The following is a 24,835-nucleotide window of genomic DNA, read 5'->3' on the forward strand; positions in this document are numbered from 1 at the left end:
AAACCTAAATACAGGAAGCAAGTCCAGAAGAACTGAAATGTAGTTCTGCATAGGAGGGGGGTAACACCAGAGCGCGTGTACGCACAGTTGTACTTACCGCCCCAGAGGCGGGTGGAGCATATCTGGCAACTTTATGAAAAAGCCTGGTGCCGTTTGGGAGGGACGCAGTACGTACACGTCCTTCCTTCTTGCCTGACACAAAAAGTTAAATCCATTGAAACAATGCCAAAAAATACTGGATCTTTAAACTGCATTAGGTACTGCATACCGGGAATAACTGCAGGTTTAAGAAAGTCTGTGGGTGTCCTATCTCAGGTGACAGCTTTGCCTCCTGTCTTCCCTTGAATGTCAGTGAAAAAGTTTAAACTTATCTAATGTAAGATCTTCGAGTTTTTCATTGTTTGGTACAAGGGCCAACCACAAGAGAAAACCCAGTATGTTCTGTTCTCTTCTTGCTCACTGGTTCCAAAACAAACTCAAGTGTGCTTATGAAATGCAAATTGTATCAGTGACAAAAGCCTATTACAGAAGCAGCCAATAAATCAAAAGTAGTAGTGTGGTTTGCTTTCCTTTCTATAGATAGAAAGCTGATTTACCTGGAATATAATATCACTGACTACTAAATTCAGTGGGTATTTCTGCACCTGACTTACAACAGATTTTACAATTTCCACAGAAGACTTCATCTAATAAAATGATAAAAAACCCAACCCTTTTGTTTTGCTATTTTAAGAATTCTACTCTTAGTCATTCGCTGGCCAAGCTCCCAGAGTAAGAGGCAACAAACACAGCATCTCAGAACACTTCTGCCTTACAAAATACTGGAACGTAAAAAGCGCACAGAAACTAGACAATCACTAAGACACCAGAAAGGTATGATAACTGATGCACTGCTTTGCCTTTAATCAAAAACCAGTAGGGTGTAAAAAAACCCTTTACCAAACTCAATGCAGATCCAGTAACAGTCCCGCACTACTGTGCACTAGTGAGAGAGCAGACGTGCATGGAATTACAGTGCAGTGTTTATACATGTGGAAACAACCTGCGTTTTTTTGAAAGACATTTCCGTAGCAATTTCGCTAGAGAAGAACAGAGAGCTGCTCCTAAGAAATGTTAAGCAATGACTTTGCCTGCCACACCACTCCGGCCCCTAAGTCCTGCCCACAAGGACTCTGAAAGGTGAGGGCTGTGATGCCGTTCTGCAGCCATGAGCGGGCATTTACTGACAGCTTTCCACGTTCCCGCCTGCTTGCAGCGCTGGCTTGGTTATATTACTTTGTTGAAATTGTTTTAAATAAAATTTGAGCATTACCCAGGAGATCTGGACAATCTGCACAGCAGCAAGCCACAACTGTAAACAACTTTTACGGTAATTTCAATACCTTAGGGACTGTTCTGCTTTACAACTGACAGTTAAATGGACCCGGTATTAAATGTGCCCCTCAGAATATTCCGTAAGAGAGCTAAAGCTTATCAAAGCAAAGAGGCAAGCAGCAGCGGCTCCTTTCCTCTGTCCACACTACAAATTGCTACGGATAGTAACTATCCCACTAGTGCAATTCATGCTTTAATCACAGTAGCTCTGAAAGGATACTGGATAATACAACAGGACAGGCAGCAATACAGAACAGTTCAGCTGCTTTAATTGCAAAGCGCTACTGCAAACAAGAACTACACGACGTGTCGAAACAGAACCCAGACATTAACATCCACATTTGTCAAACATTTTCCTCTTAAGGCTTTTTTTAAAGGGCAATGAAAAACAACGGAGGTAGTGCTAGTAGACGAATGCAAGATCTACTGCAGTTCATCTGTTGAAGACAAATTTGAATACTCTTTCCCAATACAGCAAAGTAAGTTAGTACTTTCTAAAATAAATAGCTAATGTTAAGACAATGCCAGGCTTTAATACACCATTTATTTTAGATACGGTAGTAAACTGTACAGATTTCTAGTATGTTTTCTTATATATAACAGAGCATAATTGACTTACCAGATCCTCAAACTCTTTCGAGGAGATCCACTGAATCAGGCTTCTAATACTTTTGAGGATCTGGACCTAAGTATAATTTGTTTAATCATTCCGTCTGATGATGGACATCACATGTTTTACACTGTGGGTTTTTTTTAAACACCAAATGGAGGTTTTGTTTACAATTACTTCGTTTACATTGCAGTAAGTCAGCATACATTAGTTATGCTATAGCATTTGTCAGCTGTAAAACATGACAAGAACTGTCTGACCATACCAGTTAGCTTCTAAAGCTCATTACGAATGCAAGTTTTGAAGTCCCCTTCACCAGCAGTCTTGGATCTTCAGCCCACTCTAGCCTGAACGAAATGACCGTGGATCAGTGCAACAAGGTTTTAAGATTCACAGTTCCTTTGGGGACGCTACGCAAGTTGCACCATTCCAAGTACAGGCAGCAGCAAACAGTCCTACACAATTTGCGTGCTTACGCAGCACTGCTCCTCTCTCATCCCAAGCACCAGACTGCGGAGGGTTCTCACAGGCTCTTAACTAGATTCTCTTAACCGAACTGCAGAGCTGAAAATCAGATAACAGCAGGCCAAGCCAGCCAAGCACGAGTGAGCAAGTGAGACTGTGAGTCAGTGTATTACTCTAAAAATATCTGAAATATTTAGCCAAGTTTCTGTCAAAGACCAGAAGATAAGCCAGAGGTAAATGCAGACAAGCTTAATTAGGTGCAAATAATTACTGAATTTAAAAGACTGCAAACAATTAGTTGTACGTTCATAAGGAAAAAAAATGCTAGATTGCAGGATTTTTTGAAGCATTTATCTACTGTCACAAGGTACTGGTACATCTTTTAAATGAGATCTGTGCACAGTTCAAACAGCCGAAATACCAAATTTTAAGAATTGAAACTTTCACTACATGAAGCCAACTATTTCCGTAATATTTTATTAATCAAACCTGATGGATCTTATGTTCCTTACCTGTAGAACTACTTACCTCATCATGCATCAAAATAATAACAAGAGTTGTCTTTAGAGATCAACTTCAGATAAGAAAGACAGTGCACAGTAAATAAACTATTTTAATTTGTTACAAAAGCAGTTCATAGCCAGCCTACCTCCCCAAACAGATGCCCACTACCGCTACGTTTGACAAAGATTCCTTTCAAACAGCTTGAGGTGAAACAGCTTTTCACCTTACTCTATTGTGTCTCTGCATCTATGTTTTGCAACACAAATACCATATACATTCATGGTGAAAATTTTCACATACAGGCAGTCTGCACAAAGCCCGATATCCTTCAAAATCCCTTAGGGCTGGTGAATCACACCTGCAAGAGATTATTTGCATTGTAACGTGGATCATGTCACTAAAATGATATACAAAAATCAGTTCAAGACAGTAACAACCCAAAGACGGGAAGACAAAAAACTGAGCAAGAATATCAATGTGTCAAACTTTGAGCTAAAGTTGTGTGGTTTTGGTTTTGGTTTTTTTTTTTTTTTTTTTTTTTGGATTTGCCAGGTATTCTTTTAATGACAAATATAAAAGGAGTTAAAACATCTCATTCTGGCTGCCTTAAAAAAAAAAAAAAAAACAAACAACAAACCAAACCCAAAAACCAACAAATGGTCTGGTTTTATAATTACAAATACTGTGTAAGACAATACCTTCTTTGCACTGCAAAACCAACAAATACAAGGATGCAATCAAGTTTCTAAGCATGTCTAAATTTGGAACATGAATTTTTTTTAATTCAGAAAATTCTTAAGAATTGTTCTTTTTTGGTAGAAGATAACTCAAAGTACAACAACATCTAGACCTGTTTTTAAAGGAGCTTTCTTTCCTGATACATCTTTGAACATAAGTACTCCTTGCGAGTTCAGTACATTCACAAAATAGCTCAATTAAGAACAGTATCACCAATGAATTGACTACTGGAAAGAGACAAAATTTACCAAACATACAGAAATGTAACTTGTACCATAGCAATTATGCATATCAAAAGATGACACCTGTAATTAATTTTAAAAAGATACAAAAAAGAGAAAAACCTGAATTACAGAAAAGAAAGTCATATTTATTTAATGAAAAACTAGAAGTTAATAAAAATTAGCAAATACACAAAAAATATACACAAACAGCAGCAATACTATGTAGTGACTTACAAAGGGGGGGTGGGGGGGAGGAGGGGAAGCAGCGGCCAGAGACCAGACTGCTCAACATGGCTTGTCAGTCAAAGGGGAGAGGAAAAAAACACAAACAAAAACACGAAACAGTATCCTTTTCAACAGTACAATCAATCTACAAACATGTTTTTAGAATTATTTTACAACATTTCCTGTAGAATCAATTCTTAATACAAAAGATGCCCATTTTGGGTGTATATATATTTTCAGTGGTTTACTGTTGACTTATTTTAAATATATTAGTGTTACTACATGCAACTGCTTCCTGTAATTTAACAGCCTTTCCTTTTATTTACCTTCATATATGTCTACCCTCCATCTACCAAATAATTTGTCTGACAGTCAAAGATGGTTACCCTAGGTTCTGCTAAATTAAATGCAACGGTTTTAAACACTGGCCTGAAGAGGTTTGATTGCCATTTCAACACATGGATATAGTTACATTGATGCCTAAATTGCCATTTTCTGCAAAGAGCTGTGCAATGCTGGTGTCAAAGACTAGACAGTCACTATTCATAATGGCTGTTGCAATTCCCTCATGAATAGATCGAGGAGTTGCTTCCCAAGTCAATCGCCGCCTATGACCATTTAACTCAAGTCGATAAGCAAAGTTTTCTGCTTGCTTGCGTGTTCCTATCAGCTGTACAATTGCAAAGAACTGCTGGTGACCATCATATTTCTCCTGTTTCTCCAATACTAGCATGAAATGAAAGCCAAAACAAGACTGCATCATAACCCAGTCAACAGCACCAGGAAGATTAATGTCTGTAGCAAGGAACACTATATCTTCGCCCTGAAGTGTTGTAATGGACTTATGTTGATGCATCAGGTGTGGCATTACAGCATCCAGAGAACCTTGCCATTTACATGAAGCACCGGGACATGGACAGGAATAAGGCCTAAACTCACACAGCTCCTCATGGTCTGCCTTCTCTGTGTGTGGCAAAGTTATCTCGCATCCGGAAGAGGCATATTTACATGGGAATAGTACAGAATTGGCAACTTTCTCCATAGCCAGGTTACGAATGGAGCCCAGCGGGCCTCGGCAAGTTGGGCAGCACGTAAGTTTGGGGCGACAGTTGCTACAAACAAGGTGCCCACTCTGACACTGAAGAATTGGTGGCAGCACATAGTCAAAACACACAGGACACTCAAAGAGACTAGCCAAGTCATTATTGGAAGCTGTAGTGCCCGTCAGGGCAGGCACCCGCTGTGATGGCGTACACTTTGAAGTACCTGTAGGTAGTGCTGTAGCAGTCTGACGGCTCATTTCTGTAACAGAAGAGAGAAAAAAGAATGAGTATCTAAACACATGTTGTTTTCCTCTATGTACAGTATTTCTTGATTTACAAAGAAGCCTCAAAAGAAAACAGATACAAATGAAAATGAACCATGTAATGCAAACTGTCAATACATTACGTGTAGGATATCGATTGTGCCGCATACGATACAGACACTTGTGTGACATGCAAGCTTAACAAGTGAAGAAGTTCTGCTAATCACTCTGAAGTGGAATGCACCTATTGGAAGCTGCAAGGGAGACGAGTAAAGATATGCTACAAATGTAACTGAAATCCTCAAAGTTTGTTGCTCTTGGTTGGGTTTTTTGAATATTACATTTACGAAACGCTCCACCCAGATCACTTGTGTGTAACAACTAGAAGCACTATGGAACAACTGTACGGCTGAATTTTAAGTTGCTGTGTATTTAGTGAGATGAGAGACTAGCCATTTTTAATGAAAAAATGATCATCCAGGTATGACCTTCTCAGTAATCATGTTTACTGGGGGGGTGGGGTGGGTGGGGTGTGTGTTAAATTGAAAAACAATAGAAAGGAAAACCACAGCAAAAAAGATTACTACACTGCTTTTTGCCCAGGATGGGACAGTGACTCTTCATTTTCCTTAGACTGTTACTATAAGGCCCACAGCTTGTAAAGCTCATCCACTGCTTCAGCTTCCTGAATGAAGCCATTTGTGAAGATAACAATAAAGGGAAAAAAAGCAACTGTTTTATTGAATTTCCCAAATAAGACCAGACATTCAAAAAGATTAAATTTGAGAATTTTAACACGTAAGTACACAAACATTTCTAGTAACTTGAAAAGGCACTGCTGATGAAGTTTTACATTCAGTGGAGTTTATGCTGAAGTTCTGTTCTTTTCAACATCCCCAGACAAAAGTTAACAGCTGTCTGAGCAAACAGCTTGCTCAAGCATTCAACAGATACAGTGAAAAGTACCGTATTTTTAACGTTATGAATGCTACACTTTTTCCTGCACCCCCTAACTCTCCTTCTTCTTGTGCAAAAGGAATTACTAGTACTACGAGAAAAAATAAACACTCCATTTTGAGAAAATAAACCTTACCTTCGTAGGTTAAGGAAAGTTAAGTAAAATGCTATCTAAAATTGGCTTCTGTTACACAGTCAAATTCTTAACCACTTCAAGTGCCTCTCTGCAAGTACACCAGCTCTGGTTCTGTCACGTTATGTATAAAGCTCTCAAAATAAACCTCATCTTTTGATTTCCTTGCTACTTGACATGGAGATATCAGGCAATAGGCAAGCTTCCCATATTTAAAGTAGTTTCACCCATAAACTTACTCATACTTGGACTAGACACCTCAAAGCAGCATACTGTGCATGCTTTGTAAGACAGGCACTGTTCAGGGCACAAAGCAGAGGAGCTAAGGGATCCCAATATGCGGTAACACTTAGCCCCTGACATTCAAAAAGCAATCATAGGTAGTTTCTAATTCTTCTGCAGAAGCACCTCTCCCCAGTCCAGAGCTAGAAAAACACGAGCGTCTAAGATTCGGTATTCAGTCACTGATATTAGGAGTCTCACATGCCCAGTAACAGCATCATCTCATCCCCCCTCGTCCCCCACCAAATCTGTTTATCTTGGGCTTGCTGGACTAGAAATATCCAGTTCCCATCTTCAGGAAGGAAAAAAAAACCCACAGTGGTTTTCAGTGCTGGGCCTTAACTGATACTGTAGAGATACGACAGGAATGTTTCTATCTTTTGGCCTTACTTTTCTACTGTAAGGCATTGCAGCTTAGATGAAAAGCTTAAGATGTTTAAGATGTCTGTGACAAATCAAATATATGTTCTGGGGAAGTGATGCCACACCAGCTTGTTGCAAGGGGATTCAAATAATAAGGCCTCTGTGACAACTGAGCACTGCTGCTATTTTTCCTCAGCACCCGTAGGTGGGAGGCTCATGATGGCACACTGCAGTTCTATGCTCTGGAACAAATTATACACAGAGAATAACTGTACACAGGGGAACAAATTCTGATCACACTGTTCGCTTGGGAAGAGCTTAGAAATCACATGCATATTCATATGTAAAATTCTAAAAGTGTTTCCCTTCAAATATTGTAAACACACACATTTCAGAAAAGTTTGCATGTGCTGCTTCTTACCTGAACCTATATGTCCTGATCCAGGGATTCCCAGTAACCCACAGATAACACTGCTGAAAACCACTGCGTTAGACCAGTTCCCTAGGCAGTCTGACGAGCTGGGTGAGCTCTGGATTCTTTAATTACACCTCTCAGAGCCCATTCAACAGTTAAATTAAGCAACCTACAAACTCTGCAAGAGACCTTATGCACAGACCTGTTTCCCACTTAAGCTTTCTAAGCTACGGATGCACTCAAGAGAAGAGCTGTACAGCCCTGTTTTATCACCGGGTCTGTATGTGACGAGCCCTCAAGCAAACCCTCCGCAACACAGGACCGTCCAAATGAGCAGGGCAAGAAAATGAGGAATCTGTGAACCAGACCATTGAGATTAGCACACAAGAAAGAAACTGGATAAAGCTAGAAACTGTAATTTAACAAGCCTAAACCTGCCCAAAGCCTACATTTTCATCACTCTTGTTACCACAAAGATGAATAATAATACATCATGACGTAAAAGCCAGAGTTCATTTTTTATAGCTATCTTAAAAACTACAAGTCAATCACAAGTAAAAGCATTAACAGTGTAATAATACAGTTAATCTACCAAACCACCAAAAACATAGTTACAAACCAAGCAAAAACAACTACAGACATATTAAAAAAGTTTAAAGATATTTTTGGTTACAAAAACTTTACTATGGGTAAAAGTCCCTATATGCGATATTTGTTATTATGTTATCTTTGCACACGCCAGGAATAAGTCTCAAAGCAACAGTGCTGAACTAAGGTATGCCAGGTGTCAGCTTCAAAAGTATTAGTTTCTACAACACGAATTACTCAAAAGATTGTGCAAGTTTGAAAAATTTTAACCAACAGAGAGAGTGAAAAGGCAAAAACGTATTTTAATGATTTCCTAGTTCTAGATCAAGAAAAGCTCTGTCCATGATGGCATCAGGATGCACCGACCTGTTGAAGCAACTATTCTCAAGGCGGTGCTGGGCACACACACACACACGCCGCCGAGATCTCCCGAGGGACGCGATTTCCCAGCTCCTACAAAACCAGCGTAAAACACTGCGCAGAACGCAACTGAAGAGTCGCTACCTTTCCCCTTCCTGGTGTTACTTCCCGGCAAGCACGCCCACAGGACTCCCTTCCAGGAACACAGAAGACTGGCTGCCGCTCTCCCCGTCATCGGCCGCCAAGGGGCTCATGGCGCTTCCGCGCAGCGCAGACGGGCTGGGGGCTGCGGGGCGGCTGCCGGGCGCTGCCCCGGCCACCCCCGCCGCGATCCCCAGCGGGACCCCGCGCCGCTCCGCGCGCTGCTGTCAGCACCTCAGGCCCGAGCCCCCCCATTTACGGCCGCGCACCCCCCGCATCCACCGGCTCCGGCCGAGCTCCGGCCCGGCGCCCCAAAATGGTTCCCCAACGTGCCCCCGCCGGGCCGGCTCCTCCCCGCCCGCGCTGCCCCGCGCCCGGCTCAGCGGCTCCGGCAGAGCGGCCCGCCCGCGCCACTGGCTGCCCCGGGGAGGGGGGCGGGGCCTCCCGCGCCACTGGCTGCCCCGGGGAGGGGGGCGGGGCCTCCCGCGCCACTGGCTGCCCCGGGGAGGGGGGCGGGGCCTCCCGCGCCACTGGCTGCCCCGGGGAGGGGGGCGGGGCCTCCCGCGCCACTGGCTGCCCCGGGGAGGGGGGGCGGGGCCTCCCGCGCCACTGGCTGCCCCGGGGAGGGGGGCGGGGCCTCCCGCGCCACTGGCTGCCCCGGGGAGGGGGGCGGGGCCTCCCGTCGCTGCCCGGCGGCGCGCAGTGGGGGCGCGCAGGGGGCTGCCATTCGCACTCGAGGGGACGGCCCGGCCCGGCCCACCGGCGGCCTCCGCCTGGCAGCACCGCCATGCCCCGCCAGCAGCGGCCCGAGGGGCGCCCGAGCCCCGCCTCGCTGCCGGCCCGGAGCCCCCCTGTAGGCGGGCCCCCCAACTCCCTTTACGGGTCACCCGGACACCATTCAGAACCAGCGCCGTTCGTGCTCCACACGCGTCACACCGGTTCTTTTTCAGCTACTTGCAGATCCACCGATCTGACCATCTCCCCTAACGAACTGTTTTTAGGAGCTATAGATTCCATTCCAAACTCTTCTCAGCCATCAATTCCCTTCCTGTTCCTGCTCTTTCACGGATACCTCACTTCCCACCACGGAGCTATGAAGTACCCATCCAACGGGAATGTTCCTCCCATTTGTATAAAGATTATTCAATTAAGCAAAAGCATAACCTCAAGGAAAAGACCAGCAGATTTGAAACAATGTGGCACATTCAAATATCCTTATGGACTATTAAAAAATTACAACGGTTATGGACAAAGGAGTTGGAAACCAAGCCAACGCGCTTGCACGATGCACACGCTGGGCTCGGCAAAGCTTTGGCATCACAGAATACCGATGATGGACGGTAAGACCACATCGATAAGTACATAAGTACGAGTTTCAGTGGAGATAACATAACAACACACTATGCTAAACTGTTCTGGTCACATAAGAAGTAAGGCTACAGCACCCAAGCAATGAAAATTATCTTTCAAAATGCTTTCCTACTACTACAGATTCAAGTCCTGTTGCAGGAAGGCTGTGGAAGCTTGTAGCAGCACCACAACACGTACAAGGAACACCCGGTTACTGTTAACAAAAACTACAGACTCAATACAAGGCATGCTCCTGCTTAACCCCCAGATGTGCAATACACAAACAGCCCCACCAGTGAAAACTCAAGAAAGTTTCCAAGCAAAACAGCAAAGCTGAAGAAAACCAGCGCTGAAATGGCTTTTGAGAAACTAAGAGCACGTTCTGAAGTGTCCGAAACATGCCCTAGGCTTTCCCTCCCGCACCAAAGTGGCTGTCCCCCAAAACACGACCGCAAGCCCTCAGCCAGGTTAGCTAATGCTGTATCTCTCTGCTACACTGTGACATAAGGTACAGTGCTTGAAGAAAGAAAGCCTTTGAAATCCCAGATGGGTAAAAAAATGACAGTGAGAATGGGTAGACACAATCAATTCACTGTTTAAAAGGCTCGGCTGAGGTGCAGACATAAGGAAAGCAGTTTCAAGTGTTCAAAAAGGTGATGTACCTCATAGGCCACGGAATTAACGGTATGTGGAAATAGATTGATACCCTTTTAGCTTCTCATCTTGCAAAGGTGTTAGCTTCAGACACCACCGTTCTAGAAATCACATCTCCTGCATTTCACTGAAACATGGGACACCTTTGACAAATTCAAGTGAACACCCTCCACTTCTCCAAAATCTTCACTCATATCAAATGAGATTAGACTTTGATTTAACACTGTAATTCGCTTTTGAGAAGGTAACTGAATATTAGTTTCAGGAAAAAAACCACAAAACTTCTGTATAATCATCTTAATGGCGGGGGGCGGGGATGATTATATAATGCTGAAGAGTGGTGCAAGGACAGAAAACAATGCCTTATCACCAATATCTGTGTGTGATGCAGTAAAATCTTTTTCTCAACACCATTTCAGAAGTAATTGAATTCTAAGATTTCCATTCACAAAGCATTCTTACTGCATTACAGCCACCACCAGCAGTACAAGATCTTTCAACTTTTTCAACTGTATACAATCATATCTGAAAATGAGACTTTTCTTAAAAAAAATATACCCTGTTACAGAGCACTGGAAACATATGAAAAACCCTGACAGGTTACTTTTTTCAAGATGCGACGTAAGTCAAAGAATGTCAAAACCCAAAAGCTAAAGGACCTGTTGAAAGTACTCATTAAACAGGTGTAAATAAGAACTTAAAAGAAGATACAGAAATATTAGTCAGTATTATCAGATACTTGTACAATCCAATATTGGTAACTTCTATACAATATTATAAACAATAAGTACTTGGTAAAATATTATAAACAGTAAATTAAGAAGATTAAAATGTTACCAATACTTCTTCAGTGGCAGAAGGAAGGCTCCAACAGAAAAAAGAAAGAAGTGTGTGTATAGCTAGAAACAAGAATGGGGTGTGGCTGTGTGTACACATATCCAAGTACACACAAAGTACCTAACATCATGACCAAGAAACTGCAAGTGTTACTGATACAGAAGGCCCAAGTGATTACTACCTTGAGAATGAAGGTAATTAAAAAGCACATTTTGTTCTGACTAAAAAGGGGTACCAGTGTTTTTTAAGTAGGGAACTTTCTCGCATTTTCTGAAGTAGCAATAGGTTAACTTCATATTCAAAATCCTTAGGATACCATATTTTTGTACCATAGATGCTTAGTTATGAGAAGTCTTAAACTTCCGAGGACAACATCTATAGCGCTACTACAGAAACTCAAGCTTTTCAATTACATGTACTTACTGTTTCTGAAAATAATTTTCCAAGGGATCTACCCTTCCTCTGTCCCCACTTGCACTCGTGATCATCAATGTACAGCAAAAGAGAAGGGGAAAACATTTTAGCAGACTCTACCGAAAACATGACATATTGCCCTTACTGTCACCAACCTTACTACACACCAGCAATCAAACACGTATCACACTAAGAGTATTATGCACAAGTGTCTCAGAGACTAGCTTGCGACTATTTTTTAAAATTAGTTTTTTTCATTTCTATTTACATTTTAAAAAGACATTCTAGGGGCCAAGGCTTTTCCATTTTGAAGTCTATCAAATTATGTCTCTCAGCTCTTGGGAGATGTCAGATCACAAAGACCTGGCATGGTCAATACCAAATGCACATCGGCTCCTGCAAATCTGACAACACTGGACAGACAAATATACATCCCTGCATACACACAGGGCCTCTCCACCTACTGGCCTACTTCAAAACTTTTAGGAAACTTCATGACATAAATTATTAATCAAGTACATAACACAATTTAGTCTCTACACACTCTGGTTTTGATTCACAAATTATGATTTTTTTCAATCCTTCCAGACACTTGTTTTCTTTAATGCCCTTAACTTTAATGCCCTTAATACTGTTTGTTATTTCAGACACCTCAGGGTTTCTCTTTTCCTACATAATAACTAAAAGCCAGAGCAATCCAATGTAACACAATATTATAAAACAAGAAAAAAAATTTTACAAAATTGAGAAAGTCTCATGATAACTTCCTTTTCCAAAATGTCATCTATCCAGTTCATCTCCTTTTCATACAAAATTACAACAATTTCCACTACCTTGTAGTGACCCAGCCTGCCTGAAATTGCAGGTAGTAGGTTTTTTTCTTACACCTCAAGCCACTCCCTACTAACCCTTCTTTCCAATCATCAGGAAAGGAATTCCCAATGGATTTATAAATCATGGAATCAGTCATGCTCTTCGTGGCTACCTCCAGCGAACCACCTGACCTTTAATGCTCAATGTTTCTGATGCTATCATATGTTCTCTTGTACACCATACGATCACCAATTGAGTCATTGCTAGTGGGCAATCCAGATCATCTCCAAATTCAACGCATGCTATGCAGTTGATGCAGATAGAAACAGCACCATGCAAACACAAACAATGTTATTACACCCATCGAATTAGTCACCTCTTTCTAATCCAACACAAAAACTTGAGCCTTGTCTAGCACCGTTTGCCTTCTGCTCCATCATTATCACTATTTCACCTGCTTATCTATGCCAGAATATTAAACATCAACAGCTATCAAAGATTTTCTTTCCAACACTTTGTAATGTAAAATTAAGGAGGAACAACCACCACACAAAAATCGTATCAGCAAGCAACTAGTACCATGACTATCGAGTTCATTTTTAAATGCAACAAAGAACTTCCCAAATTTAAAAAACTGAGTAACTGGTACTCTAGCCCACCAGAATTTTCCATATTCTAGAGAATCAAGATCCAAGTTAGCATGGAATATCAGAAACTATACTGCTATGATACTCCATTTTTGCAAAGAAAGCCAAGCTGAGGAACAAAGTTCAGAGAAAAAATGACTAACTGATAAAGCATCAAATTTCATTCTAGAATGAAAACTAGAAATGTCTGATCAATAGCAAAAAACTACATTTGGTTCACTCACTCTTTTCTACATAATCAGAGAGCATCTCAGCTTTCAAGTCTTTATTTACATGTAGCATTAAGTAAGAAAACAGGCTCCTTTGTGAATTCAGATCAATAGCTCATAAAGCAAAATAGGATCCTTATCTCCCCCATCTTTTCAGCTTGGGAGGAGAGGAATCAGTACAGAAAGCAAAAGCTAGGGGTAACATAAAGAAAATTCAAGCTATACTAAAACCAATTTATCAAATGCCACCACTAGAAAAAGTAAACATAGCAATACAGTAAACAAACTGGTATAAGTAACAATAGCAAAAATTGGTGGATATTTGTTGATCTATTATAATCACGTTAAGCTGCAAACTAGCCAGTCACACCACCTTTTCCATTATATATAGTTAAACAAAAATACAGGGGAAAAGAATCATTCTTTAAATACAAATCAAAACCAAACACTTGCATTAGAAAGATCATGGACCACTTCCAAATTGGACTGTACCATATTCTTCCTTTTTAAAAAGAAATAACTTATCCCCTTGACACTGCTGAAGCCCACCTACTACAAAGAGGCATGAAGATGGTGATACAGAAATACTGCTCAAAGCTGCATACCGCATGCTCGTGCTGGACCTAAAGTGGTGCTCTGTGACAGAAGTCTTCTCTTTTGTACATTCTTTAGCTCTGTATCTTCAATGCCAATATCAGCAGTCAGTCAATAGCCAGAACCTTCCTTGACACATGACACCTGAACCTCCAGCATGTCCACACATGGAACCTATAGCATGATACACTATGGTATGAACTCAAAATCGGCAGCTGTCCCACACTAGCCTTCTCAGATACCAAGCCAAACGTGACTTTCTGCAGCCTGCCATAGTTTGAGCACAGTAAAGTTAACTGAGCTAAAGCAGAAGTACAGGTTTCAAAATAAAGATGTCGGAAACTACATAGTAAATTAAAACTGCGTAAGAAATACAGACGACTAAAGAATAAGTAACAGAGAAAACAGTTTTTATTTCTTAGTAATATCTTATTTCCTTTCACTGTGCACAGAGCACACTGAACTCAGCTGCATCAGGATCATCCTCCAACAATTCAGACCAGTAATTTCTATGAACACAGGTAGACAGTCACCTCTTACAAAGTTCCAGGCATAGCATGTTGCAGTAAAAAGTAAGGCAGGCATACAGGACGATCAGCTACAAAGTGAATTGTACTAACAGCACCAGAAAAGAAAGCAAATTATTTTTCATGCTACCACATACTACCATTCAGAAGTATCTAAAGCAGGAGCATTTAATTCTGCTCTACAAAATATCATAGATGAGCTCTGTACCCAATTACACTTTATGAGTAAAAAACCAACCAACCAAACAAAAAACCCTCTGTAAATGTTAACAGCAAATCCTACCAGTGTAATAATTTGGGGGCTGTTTCTTTCCTCAGTCTGATTTTGCAAAAACTATATTCTTCACTGCATACTGTAATTGCCAAGCAATATTGCATCACCACCCCTGTGTTTGTGGCAGACACAGGGAAGAGGGTGTGGCATGGAAGCGCCTACCTTAATCCAGTAAGGCTAAACTAAAAGAAGTACCTGTACTCTGATGCATCTCTACAGACAAAGCCTTTCTGTGATAACTATTCCAATTCAAATTCAAGACCTATTTTATGCTCAATAGCTTGCGTGCATAACTAAATAGTACTAGGGAGCAGACCATCAAAACAACCAGACCTGATCAAGGAGCACCTGGCCTATAAAAGAGACTGAGAATGACACAAAAAGACTCTGTAGGAGTTGGGACAGGACTATGTACATCGACGATTTTTATAAAGATCTCTCCATCTTGTGCATTGCTTAGGTTCATACATATTTCCATGTTAAATAATAATTTATTCTTGCAATCCTTCATTTGTTCTGTATTCCTGTATGCAGTCCTGGTGACAGTGGAAAAGAATGGCAATCTGACCTGTGGAGAGTGAACGTGTAAGGGAAGGCTCGAAGAACTGACATACTGATTCCAGAGTACAGAACTTGGTGCCCCAAAGTATGTCAAACATGAAATCTACACAGAAGTACAAAGTACATCCAGCATCACGGAGCACAGAGTGGTGACACTGGAAGCCTAACTTTTAACTCATCAGAAATTAGTATTTTCAGAACTTCTAGCGCTAACCTACACAGAATCTCTAGTCATTTTGAGGAAGAGCTTTTACAAGTTGTGGGGTTTTTTTTTTAAATTCAGATAGTTAATCTTCAGAAGCAAGAACATTTAGCAGAATGTCAGATAAAGATGCCTTTATATTATTGCATACATGCAACACAAAGAATAAAACACATTAATGCTTAAAATGTAAAGGACCGAGTCCATATTTTTTAAATGGGCATTTCTACATTTTGGAAGATTTTCCTACTATGGATAACTAATTCAAAAGGAAAGCTATGGAAGTCTAAGATGGGACACAGGTTTTTATATTTTGTTGGTATACTGCAGGCAGAAAACAAAGACCACTGAAATTATTTACAGTGTAACCAATGTAACACCTTAGCAAAAGTGCAAAAACACAGTGGCATTTTCACACTTCCCATGGTTCCAAACTTTTCAGTACTTGATTTCTTTAAATTCCCATCTTCTTGTGTTTCTAGAATCCATTCTTTGAGGCGTATGTACCTCTATTAAAACCAATACAGTTTAACTGACTTAAAAGTTTTCCCCACTCATCAGTTCTGAATCAACTGTTTCCGTAACGCTGCACAAGTATTCAACTACCACCATTAAAAATCTTTTTTTTAACTGTTACTACAGTGTTGCTCAAACCCTCAGACTTGGCTACTGACAAGACAAGGTCACACTCCTGCACAAAGCAACAGATCTACTGCTTTTCATGGAAACATGTGTTTTAGAATGTGGCTTTATCTCACAAATAAGAGCACTTTTCCAGCAAGTATTATCAACCCGAGGTGTAACAGAAACGGGTTGAACTGCTGACTCCACAGACCAACATGTTATATGCAAAGATTAAGCATTCCTTGAAACCTTGAAAAAAAGATTAGTGGTACTAGAGCAGTAGTCTGTGGCATGGGAGACCTGCGTTTAGTTCCTGCTCTGTCACAAGTTTCTGAGTCACCACAGGCAAGTACTTCCCTGCCTTTTACAGGCTTTAAAATACCCTGAGTAGCTGTGAGCCTCAGACCTAATGCAAAAGGGAATGAAATAAATTGATAAGGATACTGAATTAACTCTAGACCCTGTTCAAATTTAATTCAGGTTAGTAATAACTAAATATCATTATATGCTAAAGGACACTATGTTAAGTTACTTAACATCTCAGTTTGTACAGTCAGCAACTGTCAAACTTCACTGTTTACTTTCCAACTCCTACTCACAGGATAACTGCCCTCTATCCATTCATATTCTGTACATTAAAAAGACGAATTAAGGAGACACTGGCTACATCCTTCTCCCTAATTCTACTGTATTTAATCTGAAGGCCTCCTGTGACATCAACAACATATTGACATTTTGTGGAAAGCAAATAAAATAACATTTCTTCAGAGGGACCCTTGTATTAAAAAAAAAAATAAATCCCTCTGCTTGCTTTGTGAAGATCCAACTACCCAGCTTTTGAAGCAAGTGATTCAAATTCAGCAGAAAAGGAGCTCTCAGGCAAGAGAATTGTATGTTCTTTTAGTGCCATTAAATTCTGATCAGGTATACCTCAAATGCTAAGTAAAACGCATCTACTATTTCACTTATTTGTGTTGCTTCGGAAATGCTTCATGACACACAAAATTAAAATTCAACCATAATCACTCTGAAGTCAGGCCTGAGTCTGCATCAGAAAATAAAACACAAGGTATTATACATGGTTTGGATGTGACAGGAGTAGATGTTACCCTTCTGCTACTTAATGCTCTTTATCAGCACCTTCAAAATACAGTATCTATCGTTATGTCTTTCTCTGCAAAATATTGTCCTCTCTTCTGTTATGTAGTTAAATCGAAACCTGAGTCTATGCTGCAGTGCTGAATTTCAAACACGAAATTCTAACAGTGACTCACTATCTAGAGCACAACTGTAAACTTCAGTACTTATTAGCCTTTTCCTTTTACAGGAGTGTCACAAAAACACATTAGGTTGGAAGATCAAGCATTTAAAAATCAGGAAATAAAAAATCTAAAGTTTCACAGGCAACCCTAAGTCTACTTCCTCATATGCATATTAAGAAACAGCCTTCACGAAATAATCTTTTTTCACACACTAAACTCCTTTAGTAGATGAGCACCTGTACATCCATGGAAGAACTATGATTGTACAAGGAACAACAACGTTTCCTTAAATAGAACACCTGATTTTAAAATAAAGCTGTATAGGGCAGTAGCTGGTTTTAATACGCATAAAAGTGCTTTTAAAATTATTACTTTACAGGTGCTGTTGTAGAATAACATCTGTCTCAACTTCTATTATGAAATGCATACTTTTTATTTGTAAAATTTCCTTTCTAAAGATTATACTTGACCGAGCACGAAGCCAGACTAAAAATTTATAGTACATCATCAACATCTGCCAGCCAAATCATTCCCTAGTCACACCTATGCAACCAGTCTTCAAATTACATCCTTAATGTACTTGCATAATCACACAGATATCAGCCACATAGAGACGAACCCCACACAAGTAACTCTGAAGCATGTTGACACCTTCATGCACAAAAAAGGGGAAAATTCCTGTGAAAGTCATTTTTACTCTAATGATTTTACATATATAATACATATATATGTGAATATATATTTCAAAATAAACATTCAGAAATCAAAAGATTAGTTGAGCAGAGCATTTTCACAGCTTTTACACGACAACTGCACATGCATGTAAGAAGGAAAGGAAAAAGACTTAAGGCTCATATATAGGCAAAAGTGAACAACTTCACATGAACTTTCAAAATAGCTTTAGTTAAACATGAGAAGTTCACACCTGAAAAGTGGGGTTATATATGCTTCAATGTGCATTTGTTTGTTGATGCGTGTTTCAAACATGATTTCCAAAACAACATTAGATAATTTAAGATTAAAATATTGGATAATAAGATTGTTGCAAATTCCGAGTCCTATTTCTAGTCAAAAAAATGACAGGAGGTAGTGACATTTAAAAAAAATAATAATAATAAGAGAGTCCATTTTCACAGATCTGAAGGCAAGATTAAAGTCTTGGTTCTAAACTGATAACACAAGAGTTATAGTCATTACCTTTCAAAGAGAAAGTAGCAACATTACATGTGTTAAAAGTTCTTCTAATAGCACTTTTAAGAAATACTGTAACTGAGCAATTCTTAAGAGCTTCTGGATACCATTACAAACAACTGAAGAAAATGGTTCACCCGTAGCACAAAGAATAATCCACCAGATACAGGCTCCACAACTCCAAGCACGCACGCTCTGTATGTCAGAGTGCAATTTCACCATTTCTAAAACAAACAAAAGCAAGCTGCCATCAAATTGAATGGTTGCGTTGCCTGCCTTTTACCCATTAGGTTTTTTTCTCTTTAAGGTAACACACCCAGCAAGATCAGTCTTGCACAACTCCAGGAGCGCTTACATTGGCACACCAGGTAGACATCAAAAACATGCTGGCAATGGAGGGCGCGACTATTCTCTCTTAGCTGTAAGCCTGCACTTCCAGTGATCCCCAGCATTCCCACAATGACAGAGGATGACACCTCTTGCAGCAGCAGTGGCTCTTACGTTACCATGCAGCAAGCTTCTCTGGGAAGTTGGCCATATAACAGTTACCCATTCCTCACAGGCCATTAAGTTTTCAACAAAACTTGGGACAAAACTCAGTGCATTTCTCATGCACATTGGTGACAGCAACACTGCAAGTTATCACTGGTAGCCTGGACAGAAACTGTCTTTAGCTACTGCAGAACTGTAGCCTGGACATGCTATAGCTTGTGAAATGCTACATCTTCTGTAATGTCTTCTTTCCTAACACTTGATGAGTTAACAGCAACTAATCACGTATTTTAGAAACAATATTAACTGACTTTTAGAAAAATCACAGGAAAAACTAACTTTTAAAACCCACTTGAAATTAGTACCTACACCACATTTCAAAATAAAGCAACATGTGCCAAGATTTAAAAAAAAGAACTCAGAAACCTCGTATTTCAGTTGTCAAGCTCTTGCAAAATACAAGAGACACAGAACTTTCCCTTATGAAAGATCTGTAATACAGAGTAAACTGAAACAACAAAGATAAGCCTTTTAATACACCTATATTACTAAGCTAGACAACAGCTCTACCAAGTTTTACATAAAGGAATTTATTTTCAAGCTTTCCTTTACTTAATTGCACACTAAATTGTGTTAAAATACTCATGCTACAGTGAAAGCCTTTTCAACCTTTTGACAACCTTTACATTAGCAAAATTTAACATACAGTTTTCCTTCATATATAGTTTTCCTTTGACATATTTCACATGAACACATATTTGAAAATAACACTTAAAAAGTGTGGCATTCAAAATGTTCCTCCTTTACAGCGCTCAAAAAACCAAATACAAACACTGACAAACTACTGTGGTCTTTCATCAAAGACTAAATGAATTTTTGCTGTGTTTAGCACTGTATGCAAGAACTGTAGAAAATAACTTTATTAACTTAAAGACTTAATGCCACACAAACCAAAGTTCAAAGAACTGCAGTTTCACTTTGGAGGAGCTGATGACTAATTCTCTAAGCAGCAGAAGTTATCACTACACTCTCCTCGGTTTTCTTCATGTCTCAGCAAGGTCATCAATTGTTACAAGAAAACATAAAACCTGTTTCTAGATAAGGCAAGCAAAAAAAGAAATGGTCAACAATTTTCTGTAGATGAATTTGCTGTTCTTTTTACGTCAATTTCCCTGTAGGCATATATCCAGAGTAATTTTTTTAAAATGCATTTCCAGATGCAAAAGGGCAAACACAGTCTTCACCATTCAAAAAATATTTAACTTCCCCACTAAAAACACAGCCAACCTCAGCTTCTGTATTCAGTTTCTACAAACAAGTCAAAATCAGAAGCACGCCATTTGGTTAGCTTATCTTTTTTATTATCTAGCACTTTATCTGATTAAAGTACTGTGGAATTAGTAACCAAATCTCTCATTATTCCTGTGGTATCACAAAGAATTGCCATTTTTTAGATTAATTCAAACGGACATATATTTAAAACACTTCCCCTGGGCATTACAGAGATGTAGTATGTAGTCTGGATTAGAACTAGAAAATACATACGTATATTGTGTGGCATAAAACTGAAGAGTATTAAGAGGGCATTAATGCTAGGTTTTGTCTTCTTTCTTTACCTAGCACAGTTAACAGCTAAACACACTATAGCACGGTATAAAACAACCCCAAGTCAATGACTTGTGAAGATTTTTGTTACATGCAATTAAGTCCTAACAGGAAATACTCAGGTAAACCTGCAGTAACATCTACCAGTAGCAACACAGTATACAGGCACATCTCTCCATTTCTAGTCCACGATGTGACACTGTACACAGAAGACATGTATCAAAATTGTATTTCTCTCATGACATTGTACATTTAAGACATGAACAGTATGTACACTTCGAAAGGGTAGACTGCTTACCGCCTATTTTTTTTGTTAAAGAAACAAAACATTTTATTCAAGATAACAATATGTCTCTGCCTGTTGTGTGCTTCTGTTAAGAGTCAAAAGGGGTATCTCTTACTATCCTTTTTTTAATCACAACTAGTTTACACTTTTCTAAAGGCTCATTTTCCCTCAAAAACCAAAGCAACACTTTTAAAAACCCAGTAAAGACCATCCCCTGCATTTACAATGTTCATAATGTTTAAGACTCTAAACTTCAGAGAAGAGATCCTAAGCTTTAGGCCCTAAGTGATGGTTGAACTAGAGCTTGCCAGCATCCTTACTTCACTGCTAGTGTTTATCTGCAGCAGGTAGCACTTAACAGCACCAACCAGGGCTTCAATTCAGGTAACTTCAGTCAGCAGCTGGAAACGGAATTTTCACTTCGGCTTTCTGCAGACTGGGTACATGCATCATAACCTCAGAACAGAGTTCCTCACATGTGTCCAGAATTTTCACATACCATTCATTTACCTTGCCTATTCTGGTTCATCTTAGCTCCTGAAAATATGACAACCATTAAAGCAAAACATGCACTGATAACCTTTTTGGCAAAACTCAGTCCAACTTTTAAAGCTGACAGTTACAAGAGTGCAAACACTATTAGAAGCAGAAATATAGAGCAAAGTGATTCTAACTCAAAATTAAAACCAGCACGTTTCTCATAAAAGTTGCACGCACAGTCTTCCAGAATGTTTCATGAGAATACCAGAATTCATAAAACTGTCCTACTTGATTTCTTTGAGTTTTCAGACCCAAATGAGCTGCTTCCTACGTGAATATGCACACGCTCCCCCCTCTTCCACATTAGAGGCAGGTGTCTGACATCTGAGCAGTATTCTCTTTCTCAATTCACACTAAACAGACAGCAGCAACTGTACTCAAACCTAAGTATGGAAAGTACTTGTGTTATTTAAAATATTTACTTTCCTCAGTTCACACCTACTTAGCTGGAGCCACTGAATTTCTGAGCTATCTCCTCTAGTACAGTCTAATTAGACCACAGCATTAAAATCTTACCAACAGAAATAAGAGATTAATGGACAAGAAACTTACTCATGACATGCACTTTCAGTACCAAAATGCTCATCGTTTTATCAGTTTCAGAATTCTTGGGTCACAACAGATTGCTAAAACTATACCACTGATGGATGACTCTTATCCTTCTGCTTTCCTTTATAATTTTTCACCACTGTGAAAAGCGCTAAAGCTATTTAAGGACATGAGCTTCCACTGAAGTTAATGCAATTATCATTTCTAGCACTCAATTTTTACATCAATGTTACAATGTGGAACAAATGATGAAAGTAGAACTAATCGATTTATTATTTAGGCATACTCCCCAAAGTTACTTTCTGCAACAGATGACTAGCCCAGAGATCCAAGTTTTATCCTAAAAGCTTCTGTATTAGTCTACCTGTCCTCAAACAGCTCACATCTTCTTGAAGACCAGCTTAAATAGCTTAGGGTTGAGAACAGCCCCTTCCACCATTCCTCCCTCTCTGGAAGGCATCGCATTAGCCTCATTAGAAGGGACATAAACAGACAACTGAAACCATGTCCCACGTGTGGAATATCCCACGTCCTTCATGACCTAGTCCAATTAGCTATGAGCTTCCTAACATCCACTCATCTGCTGCGTTAAAGAAATTAAGTCATTTTATCTATATGAGTAAACTGCTTATTACGGAGTAAAGGCAGTATTTGCCCAGACTGGTTGGAACAGACTGAAGAGAGAACACTGGAGAAATATTGTATGTTTACAAATAAAATGCGAGCTTATAATAGATGTACCACCAGTTCACCACCGGAAAAGAAACTTGGTTCTCCTCCTGAAACAACGCTTCGAATGCTTTGCCTTACGCTACAAACGCTATTGTTTCCTGTCCTTTTAAACCACAGAAAAGAAGAAAGCACGTCTCCAGCCCTTTTATCTGGCGGGGGAACCCGTAGGCCGAGCGAGAATCTTCCCCACTGCTTGCTCTCACCGGATTAGAGCAGAGGGAGACGGCAGCCTTCCCAGGAAATGTCACAGAGGGGCACCCAGCGGCCCATCTACTCCTGCAACCTGTTTCCTGCGGCGGCTGGGCCCGCCAGGACGCAGGCGGCGAGGGGCGCCGCGGGGGCCCGGAGCCGCAGGCCGCCGCCGCCTCCCCCCGCCGCCGCGGCCCAGCTGACCTTCGCCGCGCCGGCAGCCGGCGCCGGGCCCGCTCCGCTGCCGCCAGCACAAAGCGCACGGCGCGGCCGAGGCCGAGCCCACAAAGGGGCAGCCCCGCGGCCCAGGCCCGCGCGCGGCGGGCCCTCCGCAGCAGCCGAGCCGGGCCGCCGCCTCAGCCTGGCGCACAATAGCCCGGCGGAAGGGCCCGGAGCCGCCCGCCGCCGCTCCCCTCCTCCGCCTCCCCTCGGGACCCGCAGGCCCGGCCGGGGAGGAGAAGGGCCCGCGCGACTCGCCCCCCTCGGGCCGGGCCGCCTCAGCCCCCGGCGCGCGGCCCGGCCGCCAGCAGGAAACCGGCCGCCCGGGCTGCGCTTAGGCCGCGGCGGGGCCTGGTCCCGACTCCCCTCAGCGGCCGCCGCGCCGGCCCCGCGGCCGCGCCGAGGCCTTCCGCGGGGTGGGGGGCGCCGGGCGGGGAGAGGGCCCCGCCGGGCCAGCCCCTCTCGCCCCTCCGAGGCCGCTCGGCCTCCCCTCCGCGACGCGCTCACCTGTGGGCGCTGGGCTGGGCGGGACCCCGCTGAGGCGGCCTGGCTCCCTCGATGGCGCGGGCTGCGGGGCGACTGGCTGCGCCGCTCTGGCCGAGACGCTCGGTGCCCGGCGCGACCGAACCGACCGCGCGCTCCGTGCCTCTCGCTGCCGGCCGAGGAGACACCGCCAGGGGGGCGCGCCAGCTGCGGCGGAGCTCTCCTGCCTGCCAGGCGCGCTCCCGGGGCAGGCGGGCGGCAGCGCGCGGCCGGCAGCGCCCTCGCGCACGCGCACCCGGCAGCGGCGCGCGCAGGCCGGGCCGCCCGGCTCCCGGCGCGGCGCCCAGGGAACAAAGGCCGCGCCGCCCCGCGGGGAACCCGAGCGCCCGGCCGCCCCCTCCGCGCCGTCACCCGTCCCTCGGGGCCGGGGGGGGCGGTCGCCTCTTACCTGTGCCGCCGCCCAGCCCCGCCAGGGTCCCCCGGGCCCCCCGCGCCCCCCCCGCGAGCGGGCCCGGGGCGGGGAAGAGGCCACAGGCCCGGCCCTCGCCCTGCCGCGCCCGGTGTGCCGCGGCGCCGGCCCCCCCGTGCTTGCAGCAGGCGCCTTGGCACGCCGGCATCTGCGGGGTCGAGGCCTCGCAGGCCCGGCTGGGGCTGCCGCGAGAGCTGCTGATGCCCTTCCGAAAGGCGAAGCAGCCCTGGGAAGCGGCGTTGTCTCACAGGGGCCGGTAACGTCCCGCACGGGAACGTTCCGGTGATTTTAAGGGACTGCTAACAACAAACCCCTCCTCCAGTCTCTTCCTCTTCAAAGACCTGCATAATTCAGGTTAAGCCCCCGTCCAGCCATGCCCTGAATGCATCCGTAACTTCCAGCACACGAACTGGATGAAATCAGTGTC

General features: G+C 42.4%; 1 protein-coding gene across 6 annotated transcripts; it reads right to left on the reverse strand.

Annotated features, from left to right (window-relative positions):
• On the reverse strand, nt 1-24,409 carry SIAH1 (siah E3 ubiquitin protein ligase 1). 6 transcript variants are annotated; one of them, XM_040615413.1, is made up of 2 exons: nt 24,388-24,409; nt 1-5,442 (listed from the first exon to the last, which is right to left on the reverse strand). In XM_040615413.1, the coding sequence occupies exon 2, from the start codon at nt 5,438-5,440 to the stop codon at nt 4,592-4,594; it is 849 nt and encodes a 282-aa protein (XP_040471347.1). In that variant the 5' UTR covers nt 5,441-5,442; nt 24,388-24,409; the 3' UTR covers nt 1-4,591. The 6 variants fall into 6 exon arrangements, with proteins under 6 accessions (XP_040471347.1, XP_040471350.1, XP_040471352.1 ...); XM_040615416.1 differs by lacking the exon at nt 24,388-24,409 and adding an exon at nt 23,964-24,192; XM_040615418.1 differs by lacking the exon at nt 24,388-24,409 and adding an exon at nt 11,950-13,842.
• Nucleotides 24,410-24,835: the final 426 nt, after the last annotated feature.

This window comes from Falco naumanni, chromosome 15 (assembly GCF_017639655.2).
Source record: "Falco naumanni isolate bFalNau1 chromosome 15, bFalNau1.pat, whole genome shotgun sequence".
Taxonomy (NCBI): Eukaryota; Metazoa; Chordata; class Aves; order Falconiformes; family Falconidae; genus Falco; species Falco naumanni.

Excerpts from the sequence above, each read along its gene's own strand:
- SIAH1 (XM_040615412.1), bottom strand. The coding sequence starts at position 8,779 with ATGACGGGGAGAGCGGCAGCCAGTCTTCTGTGTTCCTGGAAGGGAGTC. Across the intron at positions 5,443-8,550 it reads GAGAATAGTTGCTTCAACAG|AAATGAGCCGTCAGACTGCT; the intron begins GTCGGTGCATCC and ends CTTCTGTTACAG.